Source organism: Triturus cristatus, chromosome 4_1, assembly GCF_964204655.1.
Source record: "Triturus cristatus chromosome 4_1, aTriCri1.1, whole genome shotgun sequence".
NCBI classification, from domain to species: domain Eukaryota; kingdom Metazoa; phylum Chordata; class Amphibia; order Caudata; family Salamandridae; genus Triturus; species Triturus cristatus.
In genome coordinates, this window is record NC_140585.1 from 333,802,544 (window position 1) to 333,819,879 (window position 17,336).

General features: G+C 46.3%; 1 protein-coding gene across 3 annotated transcripts in view; it reads left to right on the forward strand.

The window, feature by feature from the left end:
- Window positions 1–17,336, forward strand: part of TULP3 (TUB like protein 3) — a 498,377-nt gene that overhangs the window by 216,401 nt on the left and 264,640 nt on the right. The window contains exon 1 of one of the 3 annotated variants that reach the window (XM_085652316.1): window positions 2,754–2,962. The exons of the other annotated variants lie outside the window; for them this stretch is intronic. Within the exon in view, the coding sequence (XP_085508442.1) occupies window positions 2,948–2,962 (15 nt within the window). The 5' untranslated portion in view covers window positions 2,754–2,947. Of the gene's footprint in view, window positions 1–2,753; window positions 2,963–17,336 lie in introns of those variants that run through there. 3 annotated transcript variants of the gene reach the window in all.

Consider the following 17,336-nt stretch of genomic DNA (forward strand, 5'->3'; position numbering starts at 1 on the left):
CGAGATATTTCCCCCCGAGCACGCAAACAGCGATCGCGAACAGGAAAAAAGCATCGCGAACAAGCTATTCCGCGTGTTCGCAGAATTTCTGCGTGTTCGCTGAGATTTTTTACAGTTTCGAGGAGCTTTGCGTAGCGCGACTACGCAAATTCCACCCACCCCTAAGAGGAGCCGACATCCCGTCTCTAAGACCGCACGGGATCAGTGTACCCTCTGGTGGGCGACGGCTGTTACTGCGAGTATTGTGATCCACAAATGATAGTATTGGTAGAGCGTAAGGAGCGCTGACACGCATTCCTGTGGCGCCCCTGTGAGGGAGCAGAGTACGGTCAGATATGTGAGTGGAAATATAACAATCTATAACTCAGGCCTACGGTCAATGAAAAATATGAAGAGAGAGCACTTAACTGGCCATGGTTGCAGCAGCGAAGAAAGAGGGAGCCTTAGAAGGCAATATTATAAGACTGGCGCTGTAAATATTGGCTGTTTGTTCCTTTCCTGTTGTCTCATTGGAAAGCTAATTCATACTTCTACTCTGCATGGCTGCTGTACTGGAATAAAGTGAAGAAAGAATGCATCATCCTCGCCTCTGGTTCTGAAATAGAAATTTGGAATTGGGAGCCATTTGAGACTTTTGAACCGGGAACATGTACCAATATTCTCTTTTTCTTCATTCATATGAAAGCAGATCCACAAAGGTATGTCTCCTTCAAAAGACAAAGTCGCCACTGATTGAAGGGTCACACTTTAGCAGACTCCTGCATTTTGTCTTCTATTTTAGAAGATGACACGGGACAAAATATTTTTGTCCCCAATACACTTACCTGCTAGTTAGGTTCCCTTCCCACTTGAAGCTGTGTAGCTAGACTCTGGGGAAGATACAGGGGCACACCAACCGTTTTGTGCTCTTAGTTCACAAGGATTGACAATATCGAGACTACCTAACGCATCCTAGAGACTGTGCTGGGTTGGTCATTTTGATGGATGTGGGAAACCTCCCCTCTGTTCTGATAAATCGAAGATAACCACAATTGTGTTTTTTACAAGCCATCAACACAAAACTATACTAGAACAAAAAGTAGGCTTTTATAAGCAGTAATTAAGGATCCATTAGCATAGGCGAGAATCTAACATTTTTATTAAGGACCAACGGGCCAATATTTAATTTTCTGCTCATTCGCTAGAAATGCGGACTATCCTATCCATCATGCCTCTCCGATCCATCTTGCATCTCCTTGGATGTTGACGTGGAGCGCCCTTTTTGTGGAGTCGGTATTCAGACTTCATGATCAAGGTGTTTAGCTGGCCATTATAGTGTCCCCTGGATTCCAAACATAGTCTTACCTTAGTATCTAATTTTGGGGACTTTAAACACTGTGTACTTCTTGTAAGGTAAGCATTGTGGTCCGCTCCCTATCCGGACATTAGGCCACAGCACGGACTGTACGCGTGACAGGAGACGGTTGCAGGCTTTCAAGTAATCTTTAAGAGTGAAAACAATTGCAAGTATTATTAGAATAAATTTATATTCGCACATCCTGTTTGCAAACGATTTAAAACATCCTGAAGGAACAGAAAACCCATTTCATAGTAATCTAGCTGGCAGCAAGGATCCCATGCAATTAAGGTTGATAATTGGTCGACTGGACTACAGCGCTATATTTAAAAATAAACCATTATTATAGGTTTTCCAAAAACGTAATACATGACCTGTTATGTTCCATGACAATCACACCGAGACATCCAAGTGGCAGGTGTTTTATAGAGGAAAGTGCGACATCTCTAAATAACATTTGAGGTGGTAGTCATAGTGTGCCCCGCGTCATGCTGCTACTGACGTCAAGAGCCTTAAATGCGTTGTTTTCACCTTTCTGCCCCAAAGTCATTAAGATCCGAGGTATATATCTCTTGCCTAACAACCAAGATAGATTCTGAATGTAGCCGGCTATTGAGGATGACGTACACAGGAGAACTAAAACCACTGGGTTGCGCATTTTTTTTCCACAGCGGACCACTCTCATCAAGGGTTTTTCTCTCGTTCTGTATCTATGACAACAATCTTCAGAAATTAAGGCTGTTTGTGTCCTAGTTTTCTTTCAATTCCATCGGTTTTAAAATGATTCAGCTTCATTTTTTCTTTGAATTTTTTTCTTTCTTTTTTTTTGCTAAACCAATTACATTTCCCTCGACCCTCCCCTCTGCTCCCACTTCCCACCGCTGTCAGTAGTTGCAGCATTTCCTAGTGCGGAGATGTTTTGACATCCTGTGCGCTGGGCACTTGTTATTCAACTGTAGATGAAAGAAGCCGAGCCGAATAGCCAAGTTCCGAGTACCTGATGTCATAGATTAGGAAACTGTAACTAGCGAGGCGATGGGGAATTCCGATTTCAGACAACGTGCCTGAGCGCCAAAATTATAATACATCTCGAAACAACCGGAAGTGCTAGAATACCTGTAGTTGAAGAGGAGAGCGCATTTTTATATGACTGATTGCCTGTTGGCAAACTGGTGAAAGTATGAGACGCCCACTGCATCGTACATAAAGAGGCACTGCGCAGTTAGTCTGTTTTAGTCAGTCAGACAGTTGCTATTCTATACTCATCAGCTATTCAATTTGACATAGTTGTGTTTTACTTGAAAAGAGTTCTTTGTACCCCCTGTCTTTTTTCCAATGCTCCCTCCTTCCCGTTGGTACCCCCTTCCCCCGCCCCCACCCAACCCCGGTGGTACAGTCCAGCTTGTGTGTTATCTGAATGCTCCATTCTTGGAGATGTGTCACTTGCCAGTCCTTGTCCTCGGCGGGGGCTTGTCTCTGCAAAAGTACGTTTCCTCTGTGGAGACTTGACGGCATCATGGCAGTGCCCTTGAGTTGAAGGAGAGGCGTGGCCATTTGAAAGCTTCATCCGTTCATTGTGTCCGTACCCGCAGCGGAGCTCTCCCAGGGACCATGTCCGTGGAAAAGGTGAGTCACTTTTACTCTAAATCTTTGGGTAGGAGGAATTCACATTTGGCAAGAAGATTAGGTGCTGCACGACTGCTTCAGTGTCTGAATAATTTTCTCCGCAGCATGTTGTCTTCTAAAATTGTGTTGATTGCAGCGTTTGATTACTGCTCGTTTCTAAAAATGTTAGCATGCTTTTTGAGTTCGCCGACCGTTTTTTCCCCTCAAAGTCATCAGTGCAGACAAGAGATAAATTAGCATCGACACATCAATCGAAAAGGCTGCCGTTTTTCAAGATTTCACAAATGATTTTGATTAACAGTATGTATTTAGCGCTATTGTTTTCCGTTCATGTCGATCTTAAATTTAAAACGAATTGAGCTTGGAGGAAGTTTTACCTCAGCCTGTTTTTCTGCAGGTAAAAACTCCCATTCGTTTCACTGTGGAGAGTTTCAGATGCCTTGGGGTATCGAACCTACGTATTTATCGGGTTTACGTGGTTAGGTACCTATGGGGTTAGTTCCAATCTTATTCATGGTAAGAATTAACAGTATTTTGGCACTGTTTTATATATAGGACAGATTTCCCTTCCAACGAATTCAAATAGGGGAGAACAATTCTAATACGATTTCAATTTTCTCTGTTCAGTGTCTGGTGGTAAAGCTGAGAAAAACACACCTTCCCTACCTGGAAATGATAGCGATAATCCTAGGGCCTTTTAGTATGACTTCCGACAAGACACCGAGATGACAGGACTGGTCTCAACTGTCAAGAGTTGTGTGCAGTACCAGTTCATTAATGGGCATTAAAAATAAATACAGTGCAGCCAAATGACGAACTCCTCCTTGGCTGGTGCTCTTCCAGCGCAAACGAGGGTGAATGCCTGCTTGGTTTCCCTTGCTGTTCTGACACAAAGGTATGGTACCAGAATATCATCGGACATAAATGATAATGTCCAAAGTATGGTCTACCAAAATATCGCCTCAAGGGAGCTTTAAATAGAAAATCTACATCAAATGAGACCATTTTTTTTGTAAACGTTAATTAGGTCCCAATTCTTGGCTGGCAGTATTTCTGTATTGTATTGTAATTGCATTTATATAGCGTTTACTAGCCTTGACGAGGCGTCAAAGCGCTTTTTCGGCGAGTAACATGCTACTCCAGGACCCATAAAGGATTAGAGTTGAATTAAATTAGTATAGTGAATTATGAAAGTAATTAAAGTGGTGGATAGGTTAGTCTTTTATTTGGATTCGGAAGGATAGAAGAGGAAAAAAGGTTTGTATTTATATAGCTCTTGTTACCCCTGATGGGGTGTTAAAGCGCCTTTTTTTGTTGTTTTTTTTTTTAGCAGTAGCAAGGTACTCCGGAAACCCACAAAGGATTAGTAGTGAATTAGTAGTGAAGTATGAAAGTATTTTGAGTGGTAGATATTAGTCAGTTATTTGGAGTGAGAAGGATAGCGGAGGGATAGAAGGGGGAGAAAGGTTTGCATTCATATAGCGCTTGTTACCCCTGAAGGGGTGTTGAAGCGCTTTTCTGGCAAGTAGCACTCTACTCCGGAACCTATAAAAGGATTAGTGTTGAAAATTAGTATAGTGAAATATGAAGTAATTTGAATGGTGGATATGTTATTCAGTTATTTGGATAGAGAAGGGTAGCGGCAGGATAGAAGAGGGAAAGAGGTTTGTATTTATATAGCGCTTGCTACCCCTGATGGGGTTTGAAGTGCTTTTTTTGGTGAGTAGCATACTACTTTGGAACCCATAAGGATTAGTGTTGAATTAGTATAGTGAAATATGAAAGTAATTTGAGTGGTGGATATGTTAGTCAGTTATTTGGATTGAGAAGGGTTGGGGAGGGTTAGAAAAGGGAAAAAGTTTGCATTTATATAGTGCTTGTAAACCTGATTGGGGTGTTGAAGGGCTTTATTGGCGAGTAGCACGCTACTCCGAAATCCATAAAGGATCAGTGTTGAAAATTAGTATAGTGAAATATGAAAGTAGTTTGAGTGGTGGATGTGTTATTCAGTTGGACAGAGAAAGGTAGCGAATTAAAATTAAAAGTATGCCATGATTTAAAAGGTGTGCCAGCATGATTCTCTGGTGGCACCAAAAATATCTGCGTGGTGTGTGCAGTTAAAATTGTTTCTTGGCAAAGCTCAAAATTAATGTGTCTAGAAATGCAAGGGTTCAAATACAAACAAATGAATTGCATGCACAGGACATACGTACCCCGCAACGTTACCCAGATTTAAACCAAACATTGCAGATACATGTCAACTGGTGTTGGGTGCAACCTTCTTTCACATGGTCTCAGACTGTTCGTTTATTTCGGAGACGAGATGTACTTCCTGCAATAGGATTAAAATACACTCTCGCCACAATTATGCATTCTGGTTCTTATCGCAGCAAGCAACAAGTGGAAAGCTGCGGCCTTTTTGCTAGTGGAAGATTAGCATTTGGTGTAAGTCATCAACGGGATCAAATTGTATGAACTTGGTAAAGGGCTTGTTAGAGTGACTCTCAACTGACCTTGTAACAATAATAAAAAATAAAAAAACCTTCTTGGAGTTAATAATTGATTATGGTACTGGATAAGGCACATTATTAGCAAACTACTGCTCAATGATGAGTGAATCCCTGAAACACATGAGGGATAGTTTGGTGCCAATATCGAACAATCATTTAATAATGGATTATATGATGTAGATGGATGCAAGTGTCAGAAGTTTTAATTGCTGACATAGATGAACATTGCAAGAATAAAACAATCTTTGGGAAAGCAGATATGTTTGGGTTTAATGCACTGTCGTGTGCAGTGGTAGCACACTGGAGCGTGACACAGGATTAGCAGCCAGCAGGATCGTCTATAATTGATACGTAATCCCTTCGGCAGAATCACAGATCCGGCAGAGTTGTGAAAAGAGGGCAGCAGGGACAGGGAAGGACCACTTTTACTTGATTATTACGAGGCACCATGTTACATAACGACAGGACTTCTTTCTAACTGTGTGATCTGCGTCCTATTAACTTTCACTCCCCTGATGCCCCTTTTGTGCGCTCTTCATCCTCTCCTATCCCCTCTTTGCCTCTCTGCTTTCTAGTGATCTCAGGTGCCTGTTTTTTTAATCCGATGAAAACTATACAAAAATGGTCAAAACAATTTCGATGAGAATGCAAATGTCGTCCAGTAGTTCTTGGGGTGAAGGGGCACACATTAGATTTTGTCCTTTCAGTTTTATGAGACTTATGAGTCGAGCCCCACTTTGTTGTGAGCATGCTTTTCGAAATTCAGTAAAACGATGTTTTTAAAAAGTAGTCTCTTTGGCAGTTCAGTGGAAGCACTTGAGTGGAGATGGAAGGAAATACCCAAACAGCCAATATCATTAGGTGAGCCATGACTACTCCACTGGTCTGAGCCGATATGTGATTGACTAAAATTCTCAAGACAATTGCTGGAGTACCCTGGTGGAAGAAAGCCATTGGTTGAAAGGGGTAGACCCCAAAGCCCATTCTGCGTATATTGTCAGCAATAGGACTGTTAGCTGTGCTGTCAAAACCCAGACCTAAACAAGCATTGGGAAAGCCAGTAGTTCTTACCTTTGGCTTTGCCAATTGCTCTAGCATTGCTTTACACAGCATCCCTGAGGCTGTGCAGCACAGATATTATAAAAGAAAAAAAGCCATATGTTGATGAGTAAGTCATTTTGTAGGTGCCTACAAAGTGACGCAAGCGCTTTATTTCTGTTTGATGCAAAATAAGTAGAATGGGTGGTGGAAGTAACACGCCAAAAGGGAAGCAACAGGGAGGGGGGGACAAAATGGAGGGTGGGGTGGAAAGTAACGTAAAGGGGGAAAGCAACAGGAGGGCTGGATGAAACAACACAGGGGTAAGGTAAAGCAGTTAGGAGGGAAAGCAACACAAAGGGGGAAGCAACAAGAGGGGGCCCAGCTGGAAAAAAACTAGAGGGGGGGAGGGGGCGAACGTGGGGATAGGAAACAGAAAAAAGAGCGTAACGCAGAGGTGCAGGGGAAGCACATTTGAAATTGCATTTATATAGCAATTTACTATCCCCACCGATGAGTTGGGTGAAAAAGTAATGCATATGGTGGGAGTTGAGAGAGATTAGCACACGTGGACAGGGGGGGAAGCACACAGGCAGTGAACGCGACAGAGTAGAAGACATAAGGAAGTACACGAGGGAGACAACAGGAAAATGTTCACTCTCCTAAAGTGCTTAAAGAAAAAAAAAATAGTAACTTAATACAGAGCAGTGAAAGAATATAAGTAATGGGTGCGCTGTAATGTAGGAAAATGTCTCACCACAGAGAGCTTATGCACTGTCTGAGGTGAGACCTAAAAAGCAGACATGCCATTGTTAACATTGTAGTGCCTTTTCAGGTCTCGCCTAGCGTTGCAGCACATGCGTTGCTCGCTATGCGAGTTCTATTGTCGTCGAGTTGATTTCGGAAGTGTGGTTGAAGCACCGCCCATGCTTTTGATTGGCACGCGTCACACTTTATGCTAAACGCCGGCCTCCGATTAGAAATGAGGCTTTTTTGTTACCGCCCTGTCTCCTTTTGGCCCTGCCCACCCAGACTGGATCTTTTACTTGCGGCGTTAGACTGTCTCCTTTAATTAGTTGGTAGGCACTTTCTTTTTGTCTTTCATCCACGAAGCGCGATGCTGCAGCGCTATGCTCTCTAAATGTTTTTTTAATTTCTTTAATGAGCGCGGCGCACACTAGTGACACCGGGCCCACTTTGTTTTCGTGGCGCACAGCGCTCGGTTTATTTATATAATTTTTGACTTGTCCATATGCTTGAAATGCCCGTGTGCTCTTTGTGTACTGGCGCGGTCACAACGTAGCCATGCACTGCTATTCTGTTTTTCTTGAGAACTGCCCGAGCACACAGTTGCTTTTGCACACAGAAGACCATATATATTCATACACCGCGTAATGTGTTTTGTTTTTTACGCTTTGATCGCAAAATTTTGCCTGGGTGGGTGTTTAGTCTTCATATATGTATGTGTATTTAGCTATTTAATATAGCTCCAGGCACATATATAAATATACAACATATTCCATACTAGTCAAGTGTATGCATACATACGCTGCACATAAGCCAGAATTCCATGGGCAACTGTGCATTGCATGACAGGCTTATGTGCCATGTTCCAGGTTAGAACTATATAAATGCAGTTAAAGTACAATGACAATATGCGTATGTACGCCTGGCCGTGTGCTCCAGTTTAAGCATGCATGGCGGTGTACATTTGTCTTTCTGGCCTCCTCTCCGCACAGTCGTCTCGGGTGCTCCCGGGGCTCACAGAGCTAGTTTTTAGCCGTCATTGTCCGAGTCAGGGACGCGCTCCACCAATACCGCCCACTACAAATGCATTAAATCCGGCTCGTCACCGCAGACTTACGGGGCCTGCCCTGACTGCAAGGCACAGAGCTGTATTAAACCACGGGGGAAAGGTGCAAGTGGGGGAGGGGTGCTTGTGTCAACACGTAGGGGTTAAAGCGCCTAGCGAGGCAACCAGTCTCACCGAAAGCACGGAAACAAACAAAAATCAAGATTGCGTTTGTCAGATACATTTTTTTTATCGTTTATCCAATATAAAATAGGGGGCAAAGAGAGCTTGTGGGGATTTTTAAGTGATAAACCGAGGTCTTGTCCCCTACGCATTCATAAACTCTGATCGTAGTCTGTTTGGGTGTGTTTATTCTTGGAGAGAGAACTTTATTCCCAGTACAAAATGTAGACTTTTTTTTATTTATTAATTTATTTTCCCGATCGCATTGAACTATGATCTGCGATAGTATAAGCCAAGATCGATATCTCTGCACAGGAAGCCTGATATTTCTCAAAACCTGTGCTCCTCGACACATTCTTTCTCTGCAAACTCCCTGGTTAATGTTTAGCCTGCTGGACCTGTGTAGACTTATGTGCGGCCAGAAGCAGTCTGGCACGCCGCTAAGCACAATATTAGTGGATGTTTACTGTGAAACCTCGTATGCATTAAGGTGTACATGCAATACTTCATTTTAACAGTTTGTGGCTGTAAATGGCGAGGCCTCCACGTACCCACATCATCTGTCCCTGCCCTGTCTGGTCATGGGTGGTGGACGGCGCCGGTCCCGGCTATTTTCTCAGCACAGAAGCTAGTGCATTTCTGTGGTCGGGTTAACCAACAGGCCTCAGTAACGGCTAGTATGCCCGGTTCACTAACCGGTGTGGGCGTTTCTTTGCACGCAGGTGCTCGGAAGCCACCCGAGGTCCTTCATGAAACCCTGTTGATAAATCGCAAAATACCACTGTCTACGCAAAACCTTTGAACCGTGTTTTTTCTTAAATACCACTGGGTGGATGAGAGCAACTGCGCGAGTGTTTATTGCATTTTTTGTTTAATAGAACGGGAACTTCACTACAAACCACATACACTCCATAACACATGGATAAAAGACATTGTCATTTACAACACCATTTACAACGACAATACCTCTAACTTAAGCAATTGCGAGACCTATTGCATTTCCAATGCTTGTTGTAAGTTATTATTGGAGAAACTCAGTAAAGCAGTTCAGGAAAAACTTTATATTTGTATTTTTTTTCTCTAAAGGGAGAAAACTGGTTACATGCTCTCACTCTTAATTTCATGCCATAGCACTGCAAATTATGAATGTTGTTCATATTAGTCAACAGCCATTACAATGTCAAAATACGTTCCTTAATGCTCAGTCAAATGCTAAGGTGGTACATTAGTTAACTGACGAGCGCCATGACTGATCTATGGAGACTCAATGTGTTAGTTTGTTTTATGCAAGTATTTATTTCAAATGTGAAGACTAAACCTGTTGAAGCTAGATCAGATTTCAGTGTTTTTTTAGTGTGAACCCGTTGAGGTGTCAGACCTAACTCAATTTCAGTCTACAAATTGGTCCAGACACAATTAATTAAGGTCAACGTGGTATTTGTGTTAACCGTAGGTGGCCTTCGGTTCAGAGTACCAGATGCAGGTCCATGTTGTCGATACACTGGTTGACATGCGTTCCTTAAAATTAAGAAACTGCTTGTGGCAGTAGGCCATGCAAAAGGCAAATTTTAAATAGCAAAATATTAGGATTAATAATTAAAGTAATGGAATTAAACTCTGTTGAAAAATAATATAACGTGAAGCCACATATTGTGATTTTCTAAATATATGAATTTGTTTACTTTGTATGTGACAAAATACACTAGCCAATCTTATAATAAAATAGCGTTCCCAAGGATTAAATAGGCTGGGCCAAATAACAGGTAAACGCTGGGTAGAGTTCTAACAACATCAGAAAATGTTTGTAAAATGATGTAGTGCTTTATTTGAATGGCTTCTCATTTCCAAAGCTGATGCAGGGAAGCTCTGGTTGTCTTGTTAAGAACCAGTCAGCAGTGAGTCCTGCTACATTCATTGCCTTGAGATGTTGTATTCTGAAGAAGTCAGTGGAAGAATTCCATCTTCAATATTCTGAGTTTTCTTGTTCATTTTTAGGGAGAGTATGTAAGGAAAAATGGGAAGCTGGGATTGTTGGCTCAACTAGCCTGGTAAGGGCCAATAACTAGATCAGGGAACTTGGGACAAGGTAAAGTAGAGGGAACTCTTCCTGGGAGTGCTTCTGAAAATGTAGTATACTTTCCACTCCATCTGCCCACCTTCACAAGAATGAAAGAAAGTTGACCTGCAGCAATGGCTTTCCCAGGGAAAAGGGAGCAAAACTCACCCAAACTTCCAGCCCAGTGCTCACTATGCGATTTTCGCTATGTCTCAATCATTCTGGTAGTGGTTTAAAAAATGAGTGCCGGGCTTTAATTTAGAAACTGGTCAACACATGTCTTGAAACCAGACCTTTAAACTGCATGAAACTAGACGTGCTTATTTTAATATTGCAAACTATTCTTGGTTTTGACAAGTTTATCTGTCCCTTGGAAATGAATTAAAGAAAAAAATGAAACCATGAAGGAGTGTTACACAGGTTGAATTCTAGTATCGAAGGAAATGTTATCTTCTGGACAAACTGGTAAATTGAAGGGAGCGTTATTTTCAGTAACAGATGAAAGATTTAATAAAATAAGGAGAGATGAAAAGTGGCAGCAAAAAGAAGCAGGAGCTTGGTGACGTTGGAGTGGTAGATTTGAAATCTTCTCTGTTGGTGCTATTGTAGATCATACCCTCTTTAGACCTGTGTAAGTATTTGTTCTGAGTTTATGGAAAAGGTTAGCAATATATAAGAAACTATTGGAGCTGAAATATAATCACTCCTGAAAAGATACCTTCGAACATTAAGGCTAGTAAACCATTTGGGTATCTAACAGAATATTTCCGTACATACTCAGTAGGAATGGCTGCTCATTTCCAAAATCATGTCACCGGCAGGGCTCAGCTTGCACCAGTCGAAGCAAACTCTGCAATCTGCTAAACCATTCTATCATCTGACATAGTAGTGTAAGATGTAAAATCAGCAGCATGCGGACTACTTCTGAAGAAACATTTGCCAATCCCCTTGGGTCTAGGGAACTTTTAGCTGATCTAGTAGTTGCCTTTTGTAGTCTAACTGCTGTAAAGCACCATTACATCTCGGTTGCAAGCCTATTGAGCAGCAAATCATGACTTGGACTGCCCATGAACTGTGTTTAAACTAGGTATGTGCACCTAGCTTATGCTACTATCAGTGTTGGATGACCTGCAGATGGTGGTGCTGTCAGGCTGTATCTGTCAGGAGCCTTCCACTGAGCCAATATTTTCCTCCCTTTTGCAAGGCCAATATATTGGGACATTTCAGAATAACTGCTGTTAAATAGAATCCAGTTGTTTTTGTCCAGTAGAAGGCAGTGGATCACATCCGCGCCTTCTACTGCCAATGTTAATGGGTGTTACTCCGTTTAGTTACTGTGAAATTAGTCTGAACGATGTTAATAACTTACATAGATCCGAATGTGATTGCTTTGTTGTGGAGACAAGGATGAGCATTTGCAGATTTTTCTAAATATCACATTTGTGGAATTTGCGTTCCCTAGTGTATCACCCATTGTTTCCTGTGGTGCGTCATGTCCTCGGATAACCCTCTAGTCGACCACCTTTCTGCCATGAGCTTTTGTCAATCAACCGCCTATTGGTCCGTTTCTGTGGCTGTCTGTTGTAATGTTACATTGTGCTTGTAGATGCTATGGCCTCTCTCACTACAGGCTGCATGGGCTTACTGTGGATTCTCATTCCTCCCTACTATGTATGTTGTATGAAGTGTGTGCTTCTGGGATATTTCTTGATGGGAATAGGATGGGTGCTTTCGGCAGATTCCACTGTGCCTTCCCAGCTTCCTCCTTGGTATTTAAACCCTGTCATCCCGGAAGATTGCTCTGTGCTCGGAAATGTAACCTTGGACATGGAGGTGGAAAAGAACGTACTCCTTTAGAACCTAATAGGATTAATTCATGATCTAAATGGTTCGATGTCACCTACTTTGAAGCCGGCATAGAGTTTACTCTGTCTCTGAATCAATGACTGGTACCGCAGGCCGCCTTCTGGCTGCTTGTTTTATAATTTTATGAATTCCACCAAAACTGAAATGCATAACTACAAACAGTAAAAAAATGTTGCATATAAGTAAATTCGTTTTGCTTGACTTGGCTGGAGAACTCTTTGTGTGCAAAGTAGTAGAAGGCTGCAAGGTCAGCTCTTTGGTTTGTGTGTAGAAATGTTCTATTTGATAATGTTTGTTTACAGCAGGAGCCATAGATAAGAGGCCAAGCTTGCTCTGCTGGGAAACCATCTCGAGCTCATTAGTGCCCCTGAGACCACTGTGCTTGAGAAAAGAAGGACCACGTAGGAGTCGACAACTGTAATCATTGGTCATTATCAGGGTCGAATATTTACCTATACTAATCCATCACTAATCCTTTTGGGTTCTGGAGTTGCGTGCTACTCGCTGAAAAGTGATTCAATGCTTTGCCAGGGGTAGTAAGTGCTATTTAAATACAGTTACAGTGTTTAAATGAACTTATTTTCTTTCATTTCTTCATGCCTCTGCCTGTTTAGAAAGGAGATAGTTTATTTCCTTGTAGCTGTTGTGGACCATTCACCCCAAAAGAAGTGAAAGTCCTTCAACATTCTTGTGCTGTTAACATGTTTTTCAAATTAAAATTCCAGCTGCCTGTTCCAAAGCAGCACATTTGTTATAGATTGCTAGTCTTTATGGAGTTAAGCCATTAGATCATTGGTGATAGTACTACAAGAATATGGCTCATGAAATATTGTTTCTTATGAGCATCTAAAAATAGTTGCTGGCTTGCCTTTCTATATAGCTTCTCCTTATTAAAAATGCCCATAGACGAGGGAGGAGCCTAGCGCGCAACCAAGATGGCCGCGTAGGTGCGAGGCTCCCGAGGACCTCCGCGACCTCCTGAATTAATCCTGGCGATATCCTGTCCTTGTTGAGGGGACTGTGTTGGGGAACCGGAGCTGAGGCACCACCCGTTTTTTGGGCTCGAATCGGACCCCGGACGCCGGTGGGAGCATCGATCGAAGGTTGTGGCCTTCTCCTCGCCGGCCCCCCGGATTGGAGTAGTGGGGCGATCCGGGGACAAAGTGAATAACAGCGGCGAACGGGGCTGGGCGACTGGCGTACCCCGCACTTTCACTTTCGCTTTTGCGCCCTCCTAGCTCTCAAGCGGGGTCGGACTGCGGAGCGGGGTGTGGTGGTGTGGCCTTGTCCAGGAGCCCGGCTGACCCGCCGGCGGTGGGTTGACCCGCGGTTCGGTGGTCGCCCCTGCCCCCCCCCTGGCACCCGTGACTTGGTATAGCGGCCCGTTTGGGGTGCTTGGCACGACGGTGGCAGAGCCAGCATGTCCACCAAACAAGATGGCGACCGGGCGAAGGTGAAGACGACCCGCCGTGGCACGGCGCACCAGGCCAACAGTATGGACCGCTACATGCTCCAGAAGGGTTCTCCGGAGACATCGCGTGCATCCCCGGTGGGCCCGACGGAGGCATCCGCTCATCCGGTGGATCTGACCCTCCGGGACGTCATGGGCGCCATCGCAGAGATGAAGGCCTCGGTGGACCAGCGTTTCGACACCTTAGCGCAAAAAATAGACTCGGTCCTGGTGGATGTGAGCCTTGTGAGGGCAGACTTGTCCAAAACAAACGACCGAGTCGACTCCCTGGCCCACACCACAACGAGCCTCACGACAGACGTGGTGGCCCTCCAGAAGGAGGTGCGCCGGCTTGGCCAGGCGAGCGCCCTGATGGACCGGCGACTGGAGGACTCCGAGGGTCGGGCCCGGAGGAATAATGTCCGTATTGTGGGGGTGCCGGAGGGACGAGAGGCAGAGGCGGCGGATCTTTTCGTGGAAGAGTTGATCCTGACCCACCTCCAGCCCCGGGGGCTGAGTAAGCTTTTTGCGGTGGAGCGTGCTCACCGGGTCCCCGGGGGCAGACCTAAGACTGGTGCCCCGCCGCGGCCTCTCATTGCCCGGATTTTTAATTTCCGGGACAGAGATGCTATCCTCCAGACCTCCAGACAACGGGGACCGGTCAAGCTTGACAACATGGAGGTACATTTCTACCCAGACTTTACCCCGGCGGTCCAGAAGCAGCGGCAGAGCTTTCTTGGTGTTAAACGTCGCCTAAGGGACCTGAACCTCAAGTACTCAATGCTCTTTTCAGCTAAGCTGAGGGTAGAGGTGGATGGTCGCACGCACTTCTTTGACCGGCCCTAGGCGGCTGGGGACTGGCTGGACACTCTGCCTGGAGATCGGGGCCGGGGGGGCGGGGGGGGCGCGGCTGGCGAGGAGGGCCCGCCGGAGCAGAATTGAGGGGTGACTGCATAGGCCTTGCTCTGGACGTTGTTCCTTCACCATTTATTGATTGCGTATTTTCCCCTCCTATGGAGGTCGTGCGGGGTCTGTTGGGGGCTTCCCTCCTCCTCTGGGGGACTAGTTAGTATTTTAGCTATGGGGCGACAGGCACACTGCACTTTGGGGGGGCTGTCTGGGCTCATGCAGGGGTGCAGGGAGGGGGGAGTTTTGTTGGGACCGGGGGGTGGGGGGGGTGTGTTGTTTGTTAGCACCGCAGGGCAAACCCGCTACTATGTTGTTGTTTCTAGGATGCTCGATGGGGGACGACCGATTGTTTCGACGTATGATGGGGGGTAGGGATTTGGCTGTGTTGTCATGGAATGTTAACGGCCTGGGGGATAGGATTAAGCGTGGTGTGGTCCTGCAGTACTTAAAACGTCTTTCACCAGATGTTGTCTTCCTGCAGGAGACGCACCTTATAGGTAACTCCTTTCATGCAATGAACCGGCGGGGATATCGTTTGGCGGCCCATTCTGGCTTCACCTCGGGCTCGCGGGGGGTGGGTATTATGATCAAGAACTCGCTCCCGTTGGAGATTGATGAGGTGCGCCATGATGAGAGGGGACGCTACACGGTTCTGGTGGGAAGAATGGAGGGTAGAGTGTTTATCTTTATATCAGTGTACGTCCCGCCTGGGTTACAAGCCACCACATTTGCGGACCTGGGGCGCCTCCTTCTGGACCTTCCGAGTGGCCTGCTGGTGGTTGGAGGGGATTTTAATGCGGTAGCCTCTGGGTCTATGGATCGCCATCCCCCTAGGGACCTCCCCCGGGCACAGGCGTGGCTGCCCGGCCTTCTGGACACGCTGGGCCTGGTGGATTGCTGGCGATTAAAGCATCCTGCATTGCGACAGTACACCTTCCACTCGGGTGCCCATGGTAGCCTCTCGCGGCTTGATTACATCCTTGTCCCGGCGGCCCACGCGGGGAGGGTGGGGGAGGTGCGCCATCTGGCGCGGGGTATCTCAGACCACTCCCCATTGTTGTTGCATCTCGATGTCTTCCCGAGGGGGGATGGCAGGGTGGCCCCAATCAATGCATGGTATTTGCGCGACCCCACCATTCGTGCTGATTTGATCAAATCCCTACAGCGATATTTCGATGAGAATGTGGGGTCGGTCTCTTCGGCCATCTCCCTGTGGGAGGCATTCAAGGTAGTCCTTAGAGGGGAGGCCCTCTCCTTTATCTCCCATGCCCGGCGGCGCGAGCGGGAGGAGGTGACCCGGGTAGAGGCCGAGATTGCAGAACTGGAGGGTGACCTGGGAAGCGGGGTAACAGACGACAAGTTGCATGTTCTACACCTAAAGCAGGCGGCCTATCGGGCCCTCGTCACGGAGGCGGCCAGGGGCCTCAGTAGAGAGCAGCAGGGGCGATTGTATGATGTGGGTGATAAGGCTGGCAAATTGATTGCGTGGTTGGATAAGAGGGAGAGAGCGAGCCGTGTGGTGCCTTTGATTGAGAGTGTTGATGGTGCGTGTGTCACTGAGCCGGAAGCCATTGTCTCCTGCTTCGCGGATTATTTCCGCGAAGTCTACTCCCCGGTTTCCCCCTGCTCGGAGGCAGACTCCCATGCCCTGCTTCGGGACATCGCACTGCCCTCCCTAACGGTGGAGGACAGGGATTCGCTGGACGCCCCTCCCACCTCGGACGAAATTGCCTTGGCTATTCGCTCGGTTGCATCCGGCAAGGCCATGGGCCCCAATGGTATTCCCATCGAGCTCTACAAGCTACGCCCGGATGTGTTGGCGCCCCACCTGCGCGCGATGTTCCTGGCGGCCCACTCGCGGGGTTCCCTCCCGCCGGACCAGCGTCTAGCCACAATTGTGGTGATCCACAAGGAGGGGAGGCCCCGTGAACGGGTCACATCCTATAGGCCGATTTCGCTTTTGAACGCGGAGCCCAAAATCCTCGCCAAGGTGTTGGCCAACAGGTTGGTTGGCGTGGTGGGCGATTTGGTCCACCAAGACCAATCTGGCTTTATACCGCACCGCAACACGGCGCTCAATTTGCGGCGCTTGCACGGGGTGCTCGCGCGTGTCCCATTTGTGCGGGAGCCGGCCATCTTGGCGTCCTTGGACGCCACCATGGCGTTTGATACGCTTGAATGGCCATACATCTGGGCGATGCTGGCAAAATTCGGGTTTGGCCCGGGTTTCATTAGCTGGGTCAAATTGCTATATTCGGGCCCATTGGCGCAGGTGGTAGTGAATGGGCGAGTCTCGGCCCCATTCGCGCTGGGGAGGGGTACGCGACAGGGCTGCCCCCTGTCGCCTCTCCTGTTTGCCCTGGCCCTGGAGCCCCTGGCGGAGTGGCTGCGGTGGCACCCTTCTATCCGTGGTCTCCGCTGGACCCCCGAGCATGAGGACCGTGTGTCCCTCTACGCTGACGATATCCTTCTGTATCTCGCCTCCCCGCGTAAATCACTGATCGTCCTGGTTGATGTTTTGCGTTCATTCGGTCGCAACTCAGGCCTGGTCATCAACTGGGCGAAATCCT